The 24,518-nt window shown below is 46.1% G+C and overlaps 1 protein-coding gene across 2 annotated transcripts in view; it reads left to right on the top strand.

Annotated features, from left to right (window-relative positions):
• DPYSL3 (dihydropyrimidinase like 3) overlaps nt 1-23,404 on the top strand; it is a 72,216-nt gene extending 48,812 nt beyond the window's left edge. For both annotated transcript variants that reach the window (XM_084637533.1, XM_084637534.1), the window contains exons 3-14: nt 293-477; nt 2,915-3,079; nt 4,103-4,164; nt 4,785-4,865; nt 9,282-9,350; nt 13,861-13,981; nt 16,168-16,324; nt 18,869-19,010; nt 20,305-20,475; nt 21,005-21,184; nt 21,982-22,144; nt 22,704-23,404. In XM_084637533.1, the coding sequence (XP_084493659.1) occupies nt 293-477; nt 2,915-3,079; nt 4,103-4,164; nt 4,785-4,865; nt 9,282-9,350; nt 13,861-13,981; nt 16,168-16,324; nt 18,869-19,010; nt 20,305-20,475; nt 21,005-21,184; nt 21,982-22,144; nt 22,704-22,792 (1,585 nt within the window). In that variant the 3' untranslated portion in view covers nt 22,793-23,404. The remainder of the gene's footprint in view (nt 1-292; nt 478-2,914; nt 3,080-4,102; nt 4,165-4,784; nt 4,866-9,281; nt 9,351-13,860; nt 13,982-16,167; nt 16,325-18,868; nt 19,011-20,304; nt 20,476-21,004; nt 21,185-21,981; nt 22,145-22,703) is intronic.
• Nucleotides 23,405-24,518: the final 1,114 nt, after the last annotated feature.

The raw sequence follows: 24,518 nt of genomic DNA, 5'->3' as shown, positions 1-24,518 counted from the left end.
CTGGGGGCAGGGCTGGCATTTAGGGATTTTGAAACCATTCACCCCTTCTAGCCCTTCCCAGTCACTCATACAGTAAAGTGGTCCTGTTGAATTAACTCCTTGTGTGGTGGTTTCTGCAGAGCTTGTTCACATGATTTAGGTTTTTGCTGTCTTCTGTGTTCAGATTGTCTCAAGTCCACTGCTGTCTTGTACTGATATGGGGTTTTCCCTACTTTGGTAGGTTATTGGTAGAGTACGTTCTAGTCAAGTTTCATATGTGTGTGGCTCACCATCCTGATTACTATCTCATCAGGCAAATTGGAGACAATCTAATCGTCCCTGGCGGAGTTAAAACCATAGAAGCCAATGGGAAGATGGTGATCCCTGGAGGAATCGATGTCCACACTCACTTGCAGATGCCATACAAGGGGATGACTGCTGTGGATGACTTCTTCCAGGGAACGAAAGCAGCCCTGGCTGGGGGAACCACCATGATCAGTAAGTCCATTGGGTAGTTCCTTTCATGTTAACTCCACAGAGGCTTTAAAAAGGGCCTGCCACATTCAGCATCCTATACTTGCCAAAGACTAGCTTGTTTACTGTCTTGGCTCTCTTGGTTCCTGAGAAGAGGTGTGTGTTGTGGTTGGGGTTTGGAGGTTTTGTTTTTTTGGCAGAAGAAGCTTTGGCGAGAGAGAGAATGGAAAGGGGGTATTGTTATGCAGCAAGAAGGGTGAGGGATGAATTAGGAGAAGGCAGCTGTTGGAATGGGATTTGGGGAGAAATGTGTGGGAGCTATGTGGGCATAGGGGAAAGGAGCTGGGCAGCTGGAGGAGACCCTAGGAGGAACTGAGGGAAAAGGACTGGTGTCAAAGAGGGGTAATGGGGAGCATCAGTAGATATGGGGGAGACCTAAGGAAAATAGGAAAGAATGGTTGAATAGAAGGAGAACCATAGCAGGATCTAGGTGGACTAGGAGATCCTAACAGAAAACTTGCCACCTGAGCAGCTAAGATCAACAAATTGTCAGCATCCATGCCCATGCAGCCAGAAGTAGTAACCTGCTATCTAACAGAGGGAGAAACACATCTCTCGCTCTCTCTCCACGACTGAATTGACTCCTGCCATGCAATCCCACCTCTCGGCCTGTCTTGCTGACATCTTCAATTAAAAAGGGGTTTAGAATGGAAAGTGGAACCAAGCCTGAACTCTAGCGTTTGCTACCAGCAGACAGGGTCATCAGACTGTTTGATAGAGTTTAGCAGTAGTAATTTTTTTAATCTATTGATTGGGGAGTGTTGTGAAGATAAATTTCCTTGATCAATGGACAGAATATGCCTTTGGATATTGAAATGTGAGGCTTATTAGTGCATCAACCCTACCTTGCTCAGAAGAGGCTCACTTGAGTGCCACAGAAACACTTCTGCCCTAGATTACCAATAAACCACAGCACCTAACATATTGCACCTCAAACTCTCCTAGAGGATTGATGAAAGTACAATGCTTTGAAGAATGTGGGGTTAAATTCTGCTGTGTTACAGGTATGCAGCGCCAGTGAGCATGCATTTGTGTAGCTGAGAGCAAAATTTGGCCCATAATACACATTCTAAATGCTGAGTATTATTTTTGTTGGCCCTCATCCTGATTGCTCTTAAGTGTCACATATTAGCCATGTTAATATTTAGGTGCCCCACTGCAGGTGAAACCCCAAACCAGGTGAAACTTCCTGCTTTGAAGTTTTGTTACCATCTTGCAACTGAGCCAAGTGATTTTGAAAGATCACCATGGTGCATGAATCTTCTGAGTGATCCCTGGCCCAGCTTGGAGCAGACATAGGTAGGGTTATCATTTCAGTCCAACAGTAGGTGAAATGAGCACTTACTCCTGTTTTCATGCTGTTTTGATTGAGGTTCACTTACATCAGGGAGGTAAATTCATTTGAACCCAGAACTCAGGTGAGGGTCATTTAAACATACTGAAATCCAAATCCACATCATGAAGTTTGCACAGCTCCAGTGCCCACAGCCAGGGCCTCTGGGCAACTTAACAGAACAACTACAAACACAATATTCTTCACAAATAGGGCAGCATGCCCAGATGAACTCAAGCACAGGGACAGAATGATACCCCAGTATCCCATGCAGTCCAAAGAAATAAACAGCGCTAATGAAAAAGGAATCAGAATTGGTGATTTGTGCCCTCGAGGATGCTAGAGATGTGCTCTGGTTTATAACTTGGGCTTTTACTGCAGCGGTCACAGCTGTCTGTGCTTTGGATAGCTTCTTAAGATTTAAGAAAAATTTGGAAAAGTTTGGGTTTTCTTTCTGCTCTCCTTCCCAATGGAATAATGGTCTTCGTCGCAGCATCTGTTGTGTAAAATGGACTGCGGCAGCAGATTACGTCAGTGGCAATAAAAGGTGCATTAGGACTGCATCTTAGCAGGAGACTAAGTTTTAATGGGGTGGAAGTAGGGGTGGGGATAGAGGAGGGTCCTACTGCTTCCAGCTGATTTCTCAGCAGAAGCCTGTAAAAGCCCTTGGTGCAGTGCCAAAGGCTATTAAGCCAAGGCTCAGTGCATTTCCGTTGTGGTAAATGCACTTTGGATGTATCTGAGAAAATGATGGAGGGGGAAGTTCTGAAGAGCTGCTTGCTGTTTTCATTTCCCCTGGTGCTCTGTGGGAGCTGGGGAGAGCAGTTTGGACCCATCAGGGTGTTTTGATTTCATCTGGTTGGGATGTGGGAGGGCAGTAAGGCGCTAAGGTAGCAGAGACCTGAGGCAGATTAAGAGAAGGACCCAGTAAAGGATGCAGCGAGAAGCCAGCAGTCACTGGGTTGCTGAGCACATGAGGAGCCAATGGGATGGTAGGCACATAGCGTGGGGAGGAAGAGCCCTTCTTTCACACCCTCAGTTCTGCTAGCCTCTCTTGTCCACATCCAGTTGACCATGTGATCCCTGAGCCAGAGGCTAGCCTGACAGAAGCGTATGAGAAATGGCGAGAGTGGGCCGATGGGAAGACCTGCTGTGACTACTCCCTGCATGTGGACATCACCCACTGGAACGACAGTGTCAAACAGGAAGTACAGATGCTCATCAAAGAAAAAGGTTTGTGGAGAGATGGGGGGCTTCCTGGTCTTTGCCCTTTATTCCTCAAGTCTCTTTACATTAATCTCCTTTTTCCAGGGAATGTTCCCATCACCCACAGCTCTGGTGACTCAGTTAGCACATAGACCCAGATCTGCAAAATTGTTTAAGCACCTAGTGCTCATTGAAGTCAATGAAAATTAGCTTTGAGGATCTGGGCCATTGTGTGTGTGGCATAGGAAAGAGCATAAAGTGTGATTAAAGAACTGAGATTCGGGACTCCTGGGTTCTGTCCAGGCCTTTGCAACCAATTCACTCTGAGTTTACGCAGGGCTCTGTTTCTCAGTTTTTCACATCTGTAAAATAGGGAGATAATACTTCGTGTGGGGAGGGAAGTTATGAGAGTTATTTCACTTATATTTATAAAGCACCATGAGATTCTCAGATTACAGTCCATTCATCATTACAACACATCAGTCATTGGATTTTTTGAGTAGGTCTCACAAAGGGCCTGAGACACTCACATGCTTTTGAAAATCTTGCCCTTAAATGACTTAGGCACAGAATTTCCTAACATGAAGGTACAATAACAGCATTTATGCTTAAGCTAGTCAGTGGGAAAGTCAGCTGTGCATGCACCCGTCAGTCTGCTGTCTCATGCACATTCTGCACATGTGCTTCCAGACCAGTGGTTCGCTGTGGCTTTGAGCACACTCCCTCCACCATCTTTATTAGACCTTTTTAGACCGTGCTAAAGGGGTTAAAATGAGTGGCAGGTATAGTTTTGGAGAACTGCCTTCTGCTGTCCCCTTGTTTTCTAACATCTCTTGGGATCCGGTGTAGCCGTAGATGGAGAATTAGAATGCCCTGAAAATAAACAAACAAGAAGAAAACCAGAAAACTGTCTGCTTTACCTCTAGCTACTGCCAAAGGCTCCCATTCCATTGGGTCTGTGTAATTATCACATGCCTTGTGAATGTATAAGGGGGAGAGAGCTGGAATAGAATCATTACTCTTTCTTCTTTTTCCCGCTTCTCCACCTAGGAGTTAATGCCTTCATGGTTTACATGGCCTACAAGGATTTGTACCAGATGTCAAACACAGAGGTAAGAGCTACATTACTGCTTTGTTTGTGTGCAATCATTGTTGGGTCCCTTTTATTTTGCTAGAACAGTAGCTGGAAACAAAGCAGTGTACTGAGTGATCAGAGCAGGGCAAGGATGATCATGATTCAAGTTGCTAAATTTTACAGTGCAGCTTGCAGCCACACTTGGTTTTAATCCAGAGGCATGGCCCTTGGAGTCTATTTCTATCAATCCCAAAATGCAGTGTTTCAGTTTGCTGTCAGCAGCTTGCTGGGGTGCATAGTCTTTGCAGACTGCACTTCCATTTTAAAGGTGTGATGATGTGGCTGGGAGGACCTGCAGAGGTGGTAGATACAAGTTCCAAAGGTTTGGCGAAATCTTTGAGTGCTTCAGTGGATGGCAGAGAGGCATTCTGAAAGGGGCGACATGGGATGTTCACACACCAACCCTTGTTCTGACTGTGAATGAGGTCAGTGTAGTGCTGACACCAAATTCTTTCTCTCCAACCTTCTATTGTTCTTACCTGAAGGCCTGTCTAGTTTTCGGTTGAAAGATACAGCGTGGGAACTTTTTAAAGGTCAAGCACAGACCAAGTGAAAATGGTTGAGTAGAATAATGTTTCCTCTTTCACTCTGTTTCAGCTGTATGAGATATTTAGCTGCCTGGGAGATCTAGGTGCAATAGCTCAAGTTCATGCCGAAAATGGGGATATCATTGAACAGGTAAATGCTATTCTACCTATGCTGCCACTGAAAAGTGTGGTATAGACAGAAAGATTTTGATGCTGTACATTAGAGGAAAGATACTGCATTGAAGCTGTGCAGACATCTTCTGGCAGGAATGGTGTCCCTAGCCTCTGTTTGCCAGAAGCTGGGAATGGGTGACAGGGGATGGATCACTTGATGATGACCTGTTCTGTTCATTCCCTCTGGGGCCCTGGCACTGGCCACTGTCAGAAGACAGGGTACTGGGCTAGATGGACCCTTGGTCAGACCCAGTAGGGCCATTCTTATGTTATGTTCTTAATATATTATTATTATTTAATATTTTATACTGTGATGGCACCTAGCGCCAGATTTTCAGAAGTATTTAGGCATCTAAAGATGCAGAGAGATGCCTAGTTGGATTTGCATAAGTGCCTAAACAGGTTAGGTGCCTAACTCCCATTGAAGTCAATCTCACTGGATACCTATTTGAGTGTTTAGGGTTCCTAAATGCCTTCGTAAATCTGGTTCCTAGAGACCAACCAAGTTAGGGCCCCATTGTGCTAGGAACTGTACAAATACATACTAAATGACCCAAAAAGATTACTGTCTAGAATATATATATATTACTTAAGGGAGACTGCCATGTCAGACACAGCTGAACATTTAGGCTTTGTTTAAAAAAAAAAATAAAAAAAATCCATCCATCATTGTACTATAAAACTGAAGAACAATGAGAGTGTTTCCATGAAAATTCCCCTGGTAATAATTTTCTTAACAAATAGCCATTTCTCTGCAGTGTTGGCAGTCCAGCCCTACAAACTAACTAATCAATTTTTGTTCTTCAAACTGAATGAAATTAAACAGTGAAAAGTGAGATTTTGCATTGTTCTTTCACTTAATCTGAAGCAATAACTTCTAGAATAGATGAAGTTTTTGTTTGTTTATTTTTAAATGGGTTTTGTTTTGTTTTTAATTTTGGCCTGTCGATGCCCTTTTATGAAAATTTTTTGCAGCATTTCATGCTCGGAATAAAAATTCTTTTTGGTTAAACATTGGCTGGAATACTTGTTGAAATTAGTGGGCAGTCTTTTTAAAACTAGCTAAAGGAATTGCTTCCTTATGCAATGTAGAGTTGCAGTCAGGGGAATTTACCAAGCTGGGTTTAAAAAGAGGACTGGTTAATTATTTGACTGTTAAAAACTTTTGCAACTATGTAAATTAAGGTACTGATAGGCGGGATAATGAAATCTTGTACTATGGGGAAGGGGGGGGTGTTCCCCCTGTATAGAATTGCCCAATTGGCAGTGTGCATTATGGAGGGTTTTATCTTCTCTTGAAACGGTATGTGTTGGTCACTGTAGGAGGAATGGACTAATGGTTTGATACAGCAATTCCTATCTGATTACAGTGTGATTCCTGATAAGACACCATGGCACCAGCCAATTTTGTACTTTTGTGGGGTTTTTTTACTTTTTATTCTCATGCACTTTGGAAACTGATAAAAGAAAAGGAGTATTTGTGGCACCTTAGAGACTAACTGATGTTATTCCTCCCATGCCTCCAAACGTATCTTCAGATTTAGGCCCAGGAAGCTTAGTAGTATCGTAACATGAAGGTTCTCCAAATAGTGTTACCTCTGAAGTTTTGTTATCAGTGGGTACCAGCCTGTCACCCTGGTGGTGGATGATGCAGAGTCCCTAGCTTCATTTTCAGCAGTACTGGGGCTAATGCTGCAGAGAATTTATTCATTTGCTCTGTGTAATTTGGTACCCTGGACTATAGTCTGCCTCCTCCTCTCATTAGAGGAAGTGAGACAGTTTCTCAGAAATGCATTGGTACCTTTTGCTCCTGAGGAAGAAAGCCGAATGGCACTGAGAAGGGAATTTGCTGGTCATGTTTCCCAGAGTCTGCCACTTTTAGATTGTATGGCTGCTTCATTGGAACCAAACATGTCTGGGAAAGTGGCTTCTACCTGGGCTCTTCCTATATGGAAGCTGCTTTCCTCTCTATAGACTCCTTTGTGCTAGAGTGTTGGGTGGAGGTTGTTTGGTTTTTCCAGACATGCTGTGGCCAGCAATAGAAAAGCTAACCCCTATCGGGAAAAGATTAATATTTTCCAACTGGATGAGCTTCTCGTGTTTTATATTGACTTCTCTTGGGTTGAAGAGCAGAAATAAAGGTACACAGTACCCTGTGCATGTCACTCTTATGTGGAAACAAGACTAATTTATCTTCCTTGCTAAACCCAGGAGTCAGTAGAAGACATTTCCGTTCACTGTTAGAGAAATGGATACGCAGTGAATCAGAAATTATCCTAATGGAACAGAACAGTCCATTGAGTCCAGTATGTTCACTCTAACAGCAGCCAATGCTGAAAAGCTGCAGCAAAAGGAAAAGACCCTCACAATGTGCAAGGCCAGTTATGTTATAATATGGTGCGCAAAATACCAGAGCCATAGGGGAAGGGGGAATTTCTGCCCAATACAAGGAAGCAATCAGCTTATGGAGCTGGATTCATGGGATTTGAGGGGGTATAGAATGGGAAAATACTGTTTTGATTTTAAATGGATGGATTGAACTATTACAGTGCCTTGTAGTTTGTGTCGTGGATACAGAGAATAGTACCTCTGTGATTTTGAAGAACCAGGGACAAATTTGCTCAATTTTACTCAGTAGCACATCCTCAGTTTTTTCTTTCCCCTTTCTTTGGAGGGGGTGGATTAGGAGGAAAGTCTCTAAACTAAGCTCCGAAGTACCCTGCAGACTGCAAGAATCAATTTATCTTCACAGATTTAAAGATCCCCAAAGTTAGTCAATGTCTGTTTTCCTACGATCGAAGAATCAGTGTTGACTAGGAGTTCTTGCTACTTCAGTCCCACCCTAACCACCAAAAGCTCCAGAGCTGTGTGCAAGGTTTACTGGTGCTGTGCAGCCTTGAAAATTACTTCTGCCTTCCAAACTAATTGATACAAAATGTCAGAAACTGGTGACTGATCCAGAATGGGATTAGATTAGGCTGTACAAGTGAGGATGCTGGTCAGTGATCCTGCTTCTGTTCCTAGGAGGAAGATTAGGGGACTTTCCCCAACCCCTCTATTCCGGGTCATGAATTGTTTTCTCTTTACTATCCTAAGGTCACCCGTGTTTCATATGAGTTTGATCCACATAAGAGAGAGGAGAGGGGGTACATAGAGCAGAATAAGGGGGATGCACCAAGCAGTGGAAACTGAAACGGGGATGTGGAGTATGTTCCTTGTTGTTGGTGAAGATTGAGAAATGAAAGGAACATTGTTGAGTCATTATTTTGTCAGCTCTTTGTGTTGTGGCTGAGAAGGTAAGTGTAGGAGGCGAAAATGTGTGGCAATTATATATATGGCAATTTACCTCTTCAAGTGTTGTACAGATATTAACTGTCACTGCTGGAAGCCCACCTTCACTATTCATCTAGATGTGATTTTTTTTTTTGTAGTGCCAACAGCATGCTCAGTGCTCTGAGACACACAAAAATTAGGACAATCCGTGCCCCAAAGAGCTTAAAAGCTGAAAGACACTTACAGGATAATATTTCAAAATGCAACAGATGTGCACATTGCAGTAACAGACTCATTCATGACATGGTCAATTTTTGAGGGTGTCTGACAGATTGGAAGCCAGGTAAAGGGTATGGGGAAGCTTCTCCCAAGCTCGGTGTCCCCCATGTAACGGATTGCAAGCCCCTGGTGGGCTGATGATAGCACACTGATAAGGATGTCAGATAGGATTGATCTTCCACTGAGCTGAACAATTTCTGAATGCCAAGGATCAGGCATACCATTAAGTTCATGTACATACCTGTCTGATTGTACTGTATGTGGTTGTGGTCCCTCATTATAGCAGTAAAATGTGTTGCTGATTGCGTGGGGGGGGGGGGAGAAGCAATCACACATTTTAAAACATTCTCATATAGGGCCAGATTCTGCTCTCATTGATGCCTGTGAACTCTATTGATGTTAATGGAGCTGCATGGGTGTGACTGAGAAGAGAATTTGGCCCAAAATGGATTTCTTTTAATTTTCTTGATCTCTTCCTCAGTAGTGCTTGGATGTTTGTGGGAATAGCAAAGGCAGAGAAAATTAGACACATGTCTTCCCCTGAATTGTATTTGTTGTTTTTCACCTGTTCTACAATTATTTCAGACCTGTTTATTCTGAATTATCACTTCCAAAGGAAGATTATTTTACTCTCAACCTATGTATTTACGTATCTTCCATTGTATTCTCTGTGTGTCTTGGTAGTCTTGTGAACCACTTGCAGCAAATCCACAGAGATCTGCTGTGCTATTTGATAATCGAAATCCTTACGAAATGCTGAGTAAGGTGGCATTTGTTTTTTGACATAACTGGCAGATCAAATTCAGTCTCTGAACTTCCCCATGTCTTTTAATTCTTCTAGGAACAAACCAGGATGCTGGAGATGGGAATAACTGGCCCAGAGGGCCATGTGCTGAGTAGACCAGAGGAGGTAAATGACAAAAGAAAAAAAGATAAACAGTGCACCATTCTTGTTACACTGAGGCTCTTTCCTCGCGAGTTTCAGCCATACTTAGCATACTGGTGTCTAACAGTCCTATTTTATCTATACTGGCAGTTCAACCATACTCCTCATCCGTTCAGGGAAGGGGCCTTTGGTGATAAAGCATGTTCAATAATGATTCAGTTTCCTAGCATAGACAGGAGTCCATGGGTCTTCCTGAAATACAGTAGCCATAGAAAATCAGTGCCGTCAGGCTGCAGTTAGTGCTAGTTCTGATGCATTCACATTTGATAGGTGATTCCAGTGGTGAAAGAAGCCTGAGATCAGAGAATCAGTGCACTGAAAATGAGAGTACCTTTAAAAAAGGGCATCATCCATTGACCTCAAAGTGCATTCATATTGTAAAGGAAAATAGTGCAGACTGTACCTCCAGCTTCTCCCTCATCTAATCTCTACTTAAGGTCTAGAATGTGTTAAAATGAGACACACAAAGCCTCTGGTGGTCGGAATGGGGGATTTCCCAATTGTGAATTACTGTCAAGACATTTAACTGGATTATGTCTACTCTTTTTATTTGCCCATTATTCTGAGCTCAGTCTAATTTTAGATTATTTTATAAATGTCAGATTGCGGTAGCGGTGTGCTCAGAACTGTTTTTAACTTTCTACAACACATGGAAGCAAGCGAGAGAAAATATAAGTGAAATCTGCTGCAGTCACAGGGAGGAGAGGGGAGTAGACAAGAAGATTTGTACTTCAGACTTACGATCAGAAATAAAATAAATCTGCTTAAATTAATGGTATACCGACGAGGTTTATATATTGTATAGTTTATTCACTTTGAGATGTGGGACATTAAAATGTCTCCCCAGAAAAAAGGCCCAATGTTAACTATACTGGAACAGATCCTCAGCTGGTGAAAATTGACATGGTTGCATTGACTTCAGTGGAGCCAGGCTGATGTACACCATCTGGGGATCTGGTTCTTTGTTATCAGAAGGCAAATGTTGTGGTTTTCATTGTCCAAGGCTGGTTAAGGGCTGTGGAATGTTTTGTTCCTGAAGGGTGATTGGCTGGAAATAAGACTAAAAATAGCACTGGAAGGCTCCATATTCCCTCCAGCTGGCTCCAGATCTCATTGGTTCAGCAAATACACACTCATACTTTTTTTCTATTTAATTATTATTTACTATTTGTCCTGTGGTAGGGCCTAAGAGCCCTAGTCCTGAACGATGACCCCATTGTGCTCGACATTATACAAACACAGAACAAATTGCTGGCTCATCAAATTCAACCTGGGACCTGAAAGTCAGTTGGGGTCTTCCTGCCTCCTCCATCCTTGCCAGGCACAAAGATTCCCCAGTCAGAACATAGAGTGAATGGAAATTGGAGGGCTGCATGACGCAGTAATGAATCCCCCGGCTACAAGTAACCCCAGCACAGCTGTATGAGGTGTGCAGCTCTAACGAGTGAAAACTCCCTTTTCACGTGAGATTTGGATCCCTGCAGGGAGCAGAGATGTTGAGTAATGAGCTGCCATTGTACATCATCGCTTTAATTACTATAATTACACCTTAAATGGGAGGGAAAGATTGGCCACAGAATTCTAAATGCTAACATGTCTCCCAGTTGTTTGGAGGAAGTTCTCTTCTATTCCCTGTGACCTAACTGCCACTATCAGCTGAAAATCATATTGTTGTACACTTCCTATGCTTTCTATTTCCACCCCCCAAATCCACAAAGTTTGGAAGCCCAGGCTGCATACTCTCCAATGTCCACGTGATCTGTGTCTCTCAGGTGCCTCCGCTGTTTCAGTGACACAGAGCCACACAGACAATCTCATCCTTTCTGTCACAGAGCTGTCTGCTGGGATTACACACCAACCACCAACGTGGTCTCCTCACCATGAGTCCAGATGGCACGTGTGGCCTGAACTCACTCAGCATAGCCCGTCTGGTCCTTAAAGTTTGCAGCCATATTACAGATGTGCCACTTTGTGGCTTTTAGGAATTGAGTGGGGTGGTTAACGCTATAGAACCCTGCAAAAATCTGGAGAATGAGGGATACAGTTAGAACTAAGTAAGTCATTTAAAAAGCCCCCAATACCAATGAGTATCTGTTGTGCCGGGGTTTAACTGCATGGCTCCCCTTGACCTAAATGGGACTCATGAAGCTAAATATTCCTCTCCTCGCTGCTTTGAAGGTTTAGTTCTCAAGGTCTTTCCCTTGCTGCCTTCATCATGGGAACCAATGCTCAGAAATAGTTCATGCATCCAGACCCACTGGGAAAGGGTTGAGTATTTGGCTGAGGTTAGCATAAGCAAATGGATGTTCAGGACACATCTGATCTTATAGCCAGATGATATAGGAGCAGAAGTAGCACCCTTAGTATCATTTTGCAAGATGGAGGGGAAGAGGGAGTAGGTGATGAAGCTGATTGTGTACCTAGAAAATATATACACAGACCAAGTTATACTTGTTTGCAAGCACAGCTCCTCTGTGACAGGGTTTCAGGTATCTCTGCTCTTAGAGCTCCATTTAGCACGTGCAAACATGTTACATGCAGAAGTACAACCTCATGACAAGCTAGTAAGCATTTGTTAGGCTGGAAATAAAAATAGACACAAGGGTTCTCGGAACAAATATCCCTTGCCGCCTGACCCATAATACACACTTAAAGTGCTCTAGACCCATTGTTTGTGGCTGTGGTTTGTGAAGGCATCCTACTGTTCTGGAACCATTGCTCCTAGGAATAGTTAACCAGGGGACTCCTTGGAGCTTGTTGTTGCTTGTCCTGTATCATTGCAGTTTGAAAGGTCAATCTAGAGTGCGACAAGCTGTGTGTGTGGAATGTTCACCATAATCACCAGTGAGGGGAAGAGGGTTGAAATGTAAGGGTGTCATGTCAGTGATCATTTGATACTGCACAGTGAACTGCTCCAAAATGTCATCCCAGTGGTTTGCAATATCCAGTGGGTAAGAATATTTTTTAATGGCTGAGGTTGACCCATCTCTGCATAAGGACTTACACACACTTAGAAGTTTGTATACTGTATTATATTTTCTTCCTCACATTTTTCATTCTATGCCCCCAAGGACCATTTTACCACCCATATGAAACATTTTTGTTGAATCCAGTAACCATAAGGACAATAGCGTAATGGGTTTGTGTGCATTGCTCAGTTTTCCGGTTGTGGGAGAAATCAGGTTTGCATAAATGGGTGATTCAGCAAGAAGTGCTGTCTGCAGAAGGCAACCTCTAGTTCCCCAGGGGAATTTGTATTATATGCTTATTGGTACCCTTGCCTTTTTAAGGTTTGGGGTTTCTTTTTCTTTTCCATAATTTTTTTTTTTTTAATACTGAAGCCTTAAGCCAAACTGTTGACCAAGATCTTGGAAGGCTTTTTGGAATGAAGTCGGGCTGAAAGGGGGATGATGTAATTCTTTAAAGATATCCCTCATGCTGAAGTACTGAAAATTCACCGTTACAACAGCAAACAAGATATAAAAGTCCAGGGCTGATAATCTTGGAGGCTGAAGTAGCCAATAGCAGAGTAACAGCACAAATAGACTCAGACAGGAGCAGAACTACCTGCAAAATAACCAGCTGCGAATTGCCCACACAGACAACCAAGCTTTAATATTAAAATAAATGCATGATGAAGCCTGTGGTAGCAACTCAGTCCTGTGGAGAGGGAACTGGACTGGAAGCCAGGAATCATGATCCTGCTGCTGATTTGCTCTATGACCTTGAGCAAGTCAGCTAACCTGTCTCTGCTTCTGTTTCCACTTTTGTAAAATGAGGATAATGATGCATACTCCCTATAGGAATCTCTTTCAGTTGTGTGGATAAGAAATACCATAATAAGTGCAAAATATTATTAAAAGCCTGCTTGAAAATATTATTAAAAGCTCAGATGGGCTGAGAAGCTGGTGAATTTGGATGGAGAGCAGCAAAATATCTGGATCTAGATTAAACGCAAGCTGGGGTTTGTGACTCAGGGCTGGGCATCGATTCTGTAGCACTCAGATCTATCAAGCTTTTTTTACAAGACTTCAGCCTCAGATGATCTCATTCTGATCGTCTTGTTGTTTATCATTTGCACTGTGGTAGTAGGAGCACGTTGTGGACCAGGGCCCCATTGTGTTAGGTGCGGTACAAACACAGAACAAAAAGACAATCACTGTCCCAAAGATCTTACATTCTGAGTATGAGATAAGAGACAGAAGGTGGATACAGAGTGACCAGCCAGGGAGCACAAGGAAACAAGAGACAGAATTGGTCATCTTCATAGGCACTTGTCCCCATTATATGGAGACCTTGGAATTTCCTGTTGAAACCTGATGGGAGAGGGTGATCTTATGGTGAGGTTAAGAGAGAGGGCACCCGTGACCAGTGAAATGACACAGCATGGTGGGATTCACCACATCATGGGGTGGTTGGTGACGACTCCTCCCTATGTGTTGTTTGCAACCTTTGTGTCGCTGCTATGTTCCAGCTGGAGGCAGAAGCCGTCTTCCGCGCCATCACCATTGCTAGCCAGACCAACTGCCCTCTGTATGTGACCAAAGTGATGAGCAAGAGTGCTGCTGACCTCATCTCGCAAGCCAGGAAGAAAGGTGAGTGGCTGCTGTCTCAGATCACCCTCCTTGCCCCGAGTGTGTGTAGCTGGAACACCTTCTGCAGAGGGCCTATGTTTGTTGCTAGCAAGGAGACACAACCCTTGAGTTAATTTAAATTAATGCCTCCTGCTTCCCCAAGTGTCACCCAGCCACTGTGAGGTTTTTCATGACTTTTTAAGTGGGGGTATCCTGGAGTCCTCATGCCCCTTGCGTGAAACTGGGTTTAGCAGGAAACAATTGGGGTAGAAAAAAATCGACTGCATCCCTGCTTACTTACATCCAGCCTGCCCGTGGTCTGGAACTGGGCCCCTCACCATGGTCTCTGTGCACTTAGCTGGCCAGCTGCTGCTCTAGAGTGTGCATATGAGTGAGAGACCAAGTTTGACTCAGAACTTGAAATCCATCATGGGATGAATCTCTGGCTTGCATGGTTTTCTGGCTAATATGGGGCTAGTTTGATGGTACCCCTCTGTACCAGGCCCAGCTGGAGCTGACTCTGGTTGCGTGCCAGCTGCTAGCACATCAGGGCTGGAGGGTTTGGTTTAAATACCAGAGTTTATCTCCGACCATAAAATGCTCTCTCTGCCAAGCAGAGGCGTATCGTCCATGTGCAAGTGATTTGCGTTGCTAAAAATATCCCCTGGCTGCCTTTTGATGTGCTGGCGCTTTCAGTGGGTGTCTGTATTCAGGTATCAGGCCTTTTAGATGTGTGGGGAGCCCCGTCTGGCAGGCTGGATGCTCCTGGCAAATAGAGGTGACTCCCCCACCCCACAGAGGGGTGTACACACACGTGCATTAGTAATCTCACCATTCCCTTGTTTTCATAGATTCATAGATACTAAGGTCAGAAGGGACCATTATGATCTTCTAGTCTGACCTCCTGCACAACGCAGGCCACAGAATTTCACCCACCCACTCCTGTGAAAAACCTCTCACCTATGTCTGAGATATTGAAGTCCTCAAATCGTGGTTTAAAGACTTCAAGGAGCAGAAAATCCTCCAGCAAGTGACCCGTGCCCCATGCTACAGAGGAAGGCGAAAAACCTCCAGGGCCTCTTCCAATCTGCCCTGGAGGAAAACTCCTTCCCTAGAGATGCTAAATACAATATCTGTATCCATTGTCCTTTTGTCTGTCCAAGTTTGGCACCCACATCTCACCTTCCTCAGCACTGTCTTTGACAGGGAGTAGAGAGAGAGACACAGACACACACACACTTGAAAAGCTTGGCTCGCTTGAGCCAACCCCTCACACTAGCAGGCAGATCTCCATGTGTCTGAGCTGTCTGGGGCCTTTACACAGGTCTAGAGAGGTTGGGAAGAGAAGAAAAGTTTGGCTGCCCCCACTCCGGCTTGTTATCAGTGTGACGAAACTGGATCTGTGGAGTGCAGAGGTGGCCAGAACTTTGATGGTGTTTGGTAAATATTTACCTGTCTGAAATGTGCAGAGAGGGAGGAGTGGGGGAGAGAGAACATGAGGCAGATGAAACTGAACAGACCCTGAGAGGTCTGACCCTTCACCTGATGTGTCAAGCTGCACTGTGTGTACCTGACTCAGGTTGGAAGCTTGCATTGCAAGATCTGTTCTGGATAGAGCACCCTGCTGCCGTCCACTGGGATTCCTGACTCCTGTCAGGTATTTCTAGGGTGCCAATCACTCTGGTAGCTGTGTGGCTGTTGTTCTTGGGGCTAGATATGAAGGCAACAGGCACAAAGGGTATGCAGCCAGCTAACAGGATTCCTACACTTATGCTGTTGGTCGCTGAGTGGCGCCAGTGTGTTGAGTACAAATGAAGGGAAAATGCGGCCTCTGTACCAAAGAGCTGAAAATACGCAGACGAAGTTGGGACTCAATAAACCTGAGTAGCATGATTTCTGCTGTCTCAGTGGGTGTTCCCGGCATCGCCTGTCCCCAAAGTTCTTTCCTTTCCCGTCACTGACCCCACAGGGGTTTCACCCCAGCAACTTGAGACCCCAGGTCCTTGAGTGGCAGGACCAGGATCATGCCTGGCACCTGTGCCACAGGCAAAGAGTAGATACTGCTTGCTCTCCCTGCCCCCGTACATTCCCACTTGGGGTCACTCCCAGTCTGATCCACACAGGCCAATATCCTAAATCAAAATAGATGAACCAAGTGATCTGTCCATTAAAGGTCCAATTTCATAATCCTCTTCTCTTCTCTACAGGGAATGTGGTGTTTGGTGAGCCTATCACAGCCAGTCTTGGCACAGATGGGACACACTATTGGAGCAAGAATTGGGCCAAGGCTGCTGCATTTGTGACCTCTCCACCTTTGAGTCCAGACCCAACAACCCCCGACTACATCAACTCCTTACTGGCCAGGTGGGTGATTTGCAGTGGGAGAAAACCTCTCCCTTTTCCCCACAAGAATTGCACTGAAGAAATTGCTGGGGCTGTGCCAGTGAAGTTCCATCCCAGGAACCTGAGACTGCTGTGGGTCTGGGGTTGTTTAGGGGGACCTTGACTCTGAATGGGCCAGTGACTGAGGGGGCTGTGGACTCAGCAGCGAGGCACAGCAGGAAGAGTGGAAGCACTGGACTATTTGTTGAGTTGTAAGTTGCAAAACTGGGGTTGATATTCGAAATGCCCCAAAGTTCTGGGGTATCTGGATCCAGGGGATTAACAGTTCTAAAAGTAAAAGGGAGAGGCTTTGTAGGATGCAGAATGAACTGCTGGATTCTCCAACTCCTGTTCTGCCATGTTGAAAATACTGAGCAAATAATAACAATCCGAGTCCCCTTGTTTTCACATGGGCCCAGTTGAAAAGAACGCTTTACATGAAGGATGGTGCCAAAATTATCAACTTGGAGTGACTGCTGCTGCTACAACACACAGTGTACACGGACACTGGGCATTTGCTACCCAGATCTGTCCATCATGTAGGAAGTTAAAGGCTTTACCCCAGTGTTCGTATATTTAACTATATACATGGTGGCTGGTCCTTGTTAGCCAGTGGAGGATATTTACCATTCAAAGCAATGGTATTGATTCCTGTGTTAACTGAAGAAAAACCTTGGACTGGATAAGCAGGGCTGCAGAACAGGAATGAGGTGTGTAGATAGAGTTGTGTATTGGCACAAAACTGGGTTAACAGGAGACTGCAGGCCAGGATTGAGTTCCATTGCTAGCATTGTATGGAGGGGCATGTCTGAAATAATGGGGTGCTGCTGCAGTTCAGGAGTGGAAGTGGCTACTTCGTGATGCCTGGGCAGCTCCAAGACTGGGTTAGCAGCATGTGCCCAAGGTCAGCACTGAGGTGCACTGGCAGAGCTGTGTTGAGGTCCCAGAAATGAAATAGCTGCAGATCAAGATTTAAGGTGCATTTGCTGAGTGGGTTGTGGAAAAGTGTGCAGAGCCCATTGTATAGACTTATCAACCGCTCCCTTCACAAGAGCACTGCATTTACCTGCCTCTGACCAAAAGGAGAACTGTATGAAGAGCCTTGGGACCCACATGTGCCTGTCCCAAACTGCACTGATTTCCTCTGTGTGCAGCCCCTTATATTCTTCTGTAGGATTCTTCAACCAGAGATGAAAGGAATCTCTACTCCCATCCCAGCTGGGCTCTTTGGCTTGTTTTCTTCTCCTGGTACAAAGCTGGTGGCAATTAGGAAGCATGTTTTGTCGTCTGGTTGGGTTTCTGTGTGGGCAGTAGGTCAGACATATGGCAGAAATTGTGAAGGGGAGATAGAGATTATCAGTGGATTAGAACTGAGGTTCCTAGGCCCAGACCAAGGGCACAAGGCTCAGCGTATTTGTGTCTCTGTGCTTTTCAGATTCACGGCCAGTCCATCTGGAAACCCAGCAATCCCTGTACTTTTCCTCCTAATCATTAGACATGGCTTTGAGGATTGTTTCCTTCCACCTTGTCCCCCACCCCACTAGGATGACTTCATTATTATCCTGCATCCTCTCCACTCCCTGAATACCCAGCAGACAGGAAGTTTCCAGAGAACTATATGCAGTTGCTGGTTCGGTCACTAGAGGTGCTTGCTGCTGCCCTCTGGTGTCTTTACACACAAATATACCAGACTAGAGCACGCAGCTCATTCCCTGCAAGCTCTTTGGGGGTGCTTTTTAAACAGGCTTAGGGACCTGGAATCTAATAATAATGAAGCTTCTGTGAACAGCTGAGATGAAATGGGCTTGAAGCAAGCCTCCTGGCTTGGTTACTTTTGCTGGAGATGTCACATGTGCAGCGATACGGCACATTTACAAGAATGGAAATAATCTTGGCATGTCCAAGAGGAGGGCGCTTTTGTGCCTGCTGCCCGAGACGCCAGAGACAAGGGGGTAAGGCCTAGGATGAGGCTGTTTTCAGCAGGCAGTCAGACTTGACTCTTCCAGTGAGGTCTGTGCCCCAGTATAGTGCTGATGATCCACTAAGGGGGTGAGCATCTTTCAGGGTTGGCTCTTTCAGATGTACCATAAAACTAAGCTCCTGGCCACTTGTGGATATTAAAGATCCCATGGCATTTTCCCCATGGGCTGGGCTACTAACCTCAGTGTCCTGGCCACATTTTGGGTTAATTGCAATGTCTGAGCTCAGTTTTCCATCCTGTCTGTTACAAGCCACCCAGTGTGGCTTCCACCCTCTGCAGCGGGTGTGCTCGGGCCACAAGACTCTGCACTGCACCAAAGGTTGGTCCATTGAGTGGCTTTGGCTGTGGCTACATAGGAAAATACAGGGATATCCCCAAAGTAGAAAGGCCATAGATACAGGACTTGGGGAAAGGAAACAGACAAAATCAGGGTCTTCCCATGCATAGAGGTCACCCCTAACCCTCTTCTCCATTTACACTGGAGCACATCGTGCCTGAGGCCAACAAAACGTCTTACATTAACCCTTTTGTCCCCACTCGACCAGTGGCGATCTGCAGCTTTCGGGGAGTGCTCACTGCACATTCAGCACCGCACAGAAAGCAATTGGGAAGGACAACTTCACAGCAATCCCAGAAGGGACCAATGGCATCGAGGAGCGGATGTCCGTCATCTGGGACAAGGCAGTGGTAAGAAATGGATTGGGGTCAGGGGAGGGTAACTCATCCAGGCCCCCCCAGAGGAGGGGGGCATGGTCCTGAGCATGGTGACATCTTTCTCAATGGCAGGTTTACATAAGCCAAGGAGGCAGGAATGAGAGAGCGAATTGTGGGGGGAGTGGAGCACATTCATAGACTTTACGATCAGAAGGGACCATTATGATCGTCTAGTCTGACCTCCTGCACAACGCAGGCCACAGTATCTCTCCCACCCACTACTGTAACAAACCCCTAACCTATGTCTGAGCTATTGAAGTCCTCAAATCATGGCTTAAAGACTTCAAGAGAATCCTCCAGCAAGTGACCTGGGCCCCATGCTGCAGAAGAAGGCAGAAAACTCCCAGGGCCTCTGCCAATCTGCCCTGGAGGAAAATTCCTTCCTGACCCCAAATATAGTGATCCGCTAAACCCTGAGCATGTGGGCAAGACTTACCAGCCAGACACCCAGGAAAGAATTCTCTGTAGTAACTCAGATCCCACCCCATCTAACATCCCATCACAGTCCATTGGGCATATTTACTGCTAGTAGTCAAAGATCAATTAATTGCCAAAATTAGGCTATCCCATCATACCATCTCCTCCATAAACTTATCAAGCTTAGTCTTGAAGCCAGATATGTCTTTTGCCCCCACTGCACCCTATTGAGGGTGAGGAGCCAGGACCTGTGAACCATGCAGTGGTGCTGAGAGGTAGTGTGACCTAATGGATAGAGCACTGGACTGGGATCAAGGAGAGCTGGGTTCTAGTCCTGTCTTGGTCAGTGGACTGCTGGCTGACTTTGGGCAAGGCACTGCACCTCAGTTTCCCCATCTGTAAAATGGAGATAATGCTACTGACCTCCTTTGTAAAGGGCTTTGAGAGTGTCTGATAAAAAGCTCTGTATAAGAGCTGGGTATTACTGTTATCTGTGTAAGGGAAATATACCCAAGGCATGCTAGACTCCAGGTTTCACCTAGCTTGTTTGTTCCCCTTATATCAGTTTTCAAAAGCCAGGTAATTTTTAATGCAGGGATATTCCTTTCTAAACAAATTCCAGTGAGTGGGTTTTCCCCTTCAGCTTCAGTGGCTGACCTTTAGTCGATCCTACCAGCTTTAAAGGGAGGTGGACATTTTAGTCTGGACTCGTTAAATTTCTGTTCTCACAGTTCACACAAGGGGCATACTGTTTCCCTGGATACCATCCTCTCCCTCCCCATGATCCTACTGAACTGTGGAGCTATGAATGCAATTAGATTGAGGACCCGCCCATTTTATATCTGAACAGGCCACAGGGAAGATGGACGAAAACCAGTTTGTGGCAGTGACGAGCACCAATGCTGCCAAGATCTTCAACATGTATCCACGGAAAGGGAGAATAGCGGTGGGGTCGGACAGTGACCTGGTCATATGGGATCCTGATGCAGTGAAGATTGTCTCAGCCAAAAGCCACCAGTCGGTAAGTCAGCTGCTGGCCTGGGGAGTGTTGGGAGGTGGTTGGCGTAACTGGCCAGCATGATAAGGTTATCTGCTCTGTTACTGCCAGGTAGGAGACTTGGATGTAAGACAGTAACTCGGTCCTGGATTGCAGAGTTAGACCACTCAGCCCCTGGCTTTAGGAGATGGGCATGCTTCTCCTGAATGCTGAGTGGCAGCACCTCTTGCTCTTTTAGTTCTGAGCCTGAATACAGCATCGAACACCCCTCTGTCCTGACCTGTAACTCCCCTAGTTAGTATTCCAGGCCTGGGCTCACCGCAGGGCTCTACTGGTGGACCTCTATGCTCACCTGAATAGCAGGGGAAGATGCCAGTTTGGAGCTCTAGTCCTTAGCCACAGTCCTTGTTCACACCCCTGGCTATTCCAGTCTCTGGCCGTACACAGTGTGAGTATTGGTTAGTGACAGAGTCTGGACATCATCTCAATTGGCCAGGCTCTGGTGCAGAATGCCTGGGTTCATGCTCCTGTTGCCCTTCCCCGTGTGCTTCAGGCAGCTGAATACAACATCTTTGAAGGAATGGAGTTGCGTGGGGCTCCGCTGGTTGTCATATGCCAGGGGAAGATCATGCTGGAGGATGGCAACCTTCATGTGACACAGGGAGCTGGGCGCTTCATTCCCTGCAGTCCTTTTGCAGACTATGTCTACAAGCGCATTAAAGCCAGGAGGAAGGTAAGGCGTTGAGGAGACCCGGCTAGGAGAATGAGTCCCGTAGGTGTGGGAAAACACTGCAACTTCCTTAGGGGCATAGTGTGTGCACGTGCTGTACTCCCATCGTTGTAATGGTACCGCCAATGAGGCTGCATGCCTGAGTCGCCCTCTTCCCCAGTAGTGGACTCTCCTGCTTTGGTCACTGTGCCCCTTGAGTGCTGCCCGGTTAGTGTATTTCAAACCAGAAATCAATGGGGGAGGAGCTGGGCCCTGGTGCCTCATCGAAGGGTGTAGACCTGCATGTTTGGTATATGCAACCAGCAGAGGTAGCATGTTGGGCTGTTTGCACAGCAGCTCGTAAGTTGCTGTACATGGTGGGAAGGCCAGTTTGGAGGGAACTGAAGAAAGTGAAGGCTACGAGGCTGGAGAGTGGGCAAACACCTTTCTCCCCATCAAGGGGGGCAGTAATCCACAGTGAAGGATTTGCCTGTTGCACTGGACCTAGGGCTCTTTTACAGGTGGGAAATGAGGCATGGAGAGGCTAAGGGATTTGTCCAAGGTCACACAGGAAGTGTGAGAGAGCAGGAATGTGGGCATCTGTGCTGGGGAGGTCTGGTGCACGGCAAGCCCTGTGAGGTGGGGGAGAGCACTGCAGACCTCAGCAGTAGGCATGGTGGCCTTGAATCAGATGAGGGCTGTGGAAGATCGAGGGGCTTCCTGTGCTGTTCAGGGAATCCCGGTTTCCCAGTGCCAGTGCTCTCAGTAACTAAGAGAAGCAGCGTCATTGCTTCCCCTGCCCTCTCTCTCTCTCACAACAGATGGCCGAGATGCATGCCGTGCCCAGAGGCATGTATGATGGGCCCGTGTTCGATTTGACAGCCACGCCTAAAGGCGGAACCCCTGCAGGCTCCACCAGGGGATCCCCCACCCGGCAGACGCCTCCCGTCAGGAATCTCCATCAGTCTGGATTCAGCCTGTCAGGTGAGTGGGAGCCGCCTCTGCACAGCAAAGTGCTGCGTACTCATGGACTGAAGAACCCAGTGATACCAGGTCCCAGAGTGCTGGGCACAGGGTGGGACTGGGGTTAGATTTCATACAAACAGTTGTGGTGATGACTTGGGGAGAGCTGACCCTGCCAGTCTGTGGGGCTTGCTGCACGGAGGGGCCTCTAGATGGGGGATGGCTGGAGCTTGCCCGAGCCCCTTTTCCCATGCAGACTTAAAAGGGGATTAAATGCCAGAGACCTGCTACTGCCTCCTAGTCCCTCACTCCTGACAGCGCAGCTCCAGTGGGGAGGCTCCACAGGGAGGTCTTTGCAGCTGCTGGCTGCCTGAGGGCACTGAGGTACTATTGGACTGAAAGGAGGAACAGGGAAGTGAAGAAGCAGCAGGGTAGGTCTCTTAAGAACAATCTGCTCCCAGTGAGGCATGTAGGGACCTTCTCAGAGACCACAGACCTCCTGACTGGTTGGCCTGTGAGCCACAACTGTCTAATTTCCCTTTCTCCCCTCCCTTTGTTTGTGGTCATGTCCTAATTTCAGGTACCCAGGTCGACGAAGGTGTTCGTTCAGCCAGCAAGCGCATTGTAGCGCCCCCTGGAGGCCGCTCCAATATAACCTCCCTGAGTTAAGCACCTAAGCAGGGAAGGAAACACCAATATTCAAGGGGGAAAATGGTACATTGGTATTTAAGAAGGAAAAGCAATTAAAAACCGTTAAGAGCTGAAGAATCAATAAGCCTCAAGCCTTATGTTTCACAAACGCTATTTGCTACCTAGCTTTAAAAATATTGCTTTGGTTTCTGTTTATGCATAGCCTTAATTTTTTTCTTTCATTTTTACATGCATGCAAATCTGACAGGTCACTAAGTTAAGAGTCTGTAATATACGTGTTGAGTGCTTGTGTGATGCTGCATTGTAAGGAGGGGGCGGAGAAAGCTGGGATGACAGTGACATGAACGAACTAGCTAGGCAGGTTATTCAGAAGGAATCGGTGTGGGGGCGGGGAGGGTGGGTTGTGGGGAGGGATCGTGGGTAGGGGCAAGGTGGGTCTGTGTGTTGTGTCAATGTTCATCTGTTTCCACTCAATGCTGGTCAGACATGGTTGCCTCCGTCTTGTGTTGTGAGGCCCCTCGGGAAGCTCAGAGTCATCTCTGTAACAGCTCTGTTGTATCGCCTCATGTAAGACTTTATTACTTTGTACATTTTATTAAAAAACAGAAAGCAACTGTTCCTTCCAAACAACTTGCTGCACCAGTTTGTTTTTTCTCCTCTGCCGTAAAAGGGGAAACTCTGTTGGCTGCAGATTCCCATGCGGGGGAGGGGGGTGCATAGGGATTGGGAGGTGAGGGAGTCGTGAAAAAGTCCCTGCTAATACTCTGGCGCCTCCTGAGACAGTCTTATCCTTGTTTGGTCCTCTCCCTGCTCCCTTTACTCTCTTAAGACCCAGCACTGACGCTCCTGTCTCCTTTTGAAGACTTTGCCATGAACCCTGCGTGACATGTTAGACACATTTATATGCACTACTAAAGGTGCTCATTGCAGGTGACCTTAATGCTTCCCCTTTCACAACAGGGAGCCTGAGAGATGGTGGTGCCTCCTTCCGCCCTCTTCAGCAAACAGTCACGATCACATGAAGCTCCTGGATCCTGCTGAATGTTAGGGAGTGGGTTCTGTTTTTTATATTTTTAATACTAACTTGTCCCCACAAGGTGGTGCTGGGATATCAGAAATGAAGAACTGCAGGTTACTTAGCTCCTCAGCGGCTTTCCTGTATTTGGAAGGGAGCGAGAAATCCAATGGAGAGTGACCCTGAAAAGTGATTGTTTCAAGTTTTTTAAATATACCACAATGAGATACATTTCTTGCCAGTCTCAGAGAGGCCAGGAACCAAATGGATTTGAAAACTGAACTATCCCGTCTTGTTTAGATATGGCCTCTCCAGAACAGGTTTGGCAGTGAGATGTGGGAGAAGCCTGTCTTGCTACTGCCCAAGCCAGGGATAAACAGAGGACTTCAATCTCTACCTTCAGGGCTGCCAAGCTGACACCTGTTGCAAACACTCAAAATGGACTAAGTTAAAATGTTGTGGTGTTTACCAGCCTGTCTCCACCATCGCACTGCAGAGCTGGGTCAGTAGCAGCAGGTTAGACCTCTCCCACTACTTGGTAACCCTGCAGTTACCAATGCCGGGAGAAAGAAGAACCAACTCAACTTGGATACATTTCTAGGCCCAAATTTTCAAAAATAACCACTGACTTTGAGTTCTTCGGTTTTGGGTGCTGAACTTTAAACATTGTGGGCTTGATATTTCAAATAAACGAGCCCCTACGGCTCCAGTTGGAATCAATGGGAGTTA

The sequence above is a fragment of the Lepidochelys olivacea genome, assembly GCF_965140295.1.
Source record: "Lepidochelys olivacea isolate rLepOli2 genome assembly, chromosome: 8".
NCBI lineage: Eukaryota > Metazoa > Chordata > Testudines > Cheloniidae > Lepidochelys > Lepidochelys olivacea.
This window is presented reverse-complemented; position numbering and strand designations above follow the sequence as displayed.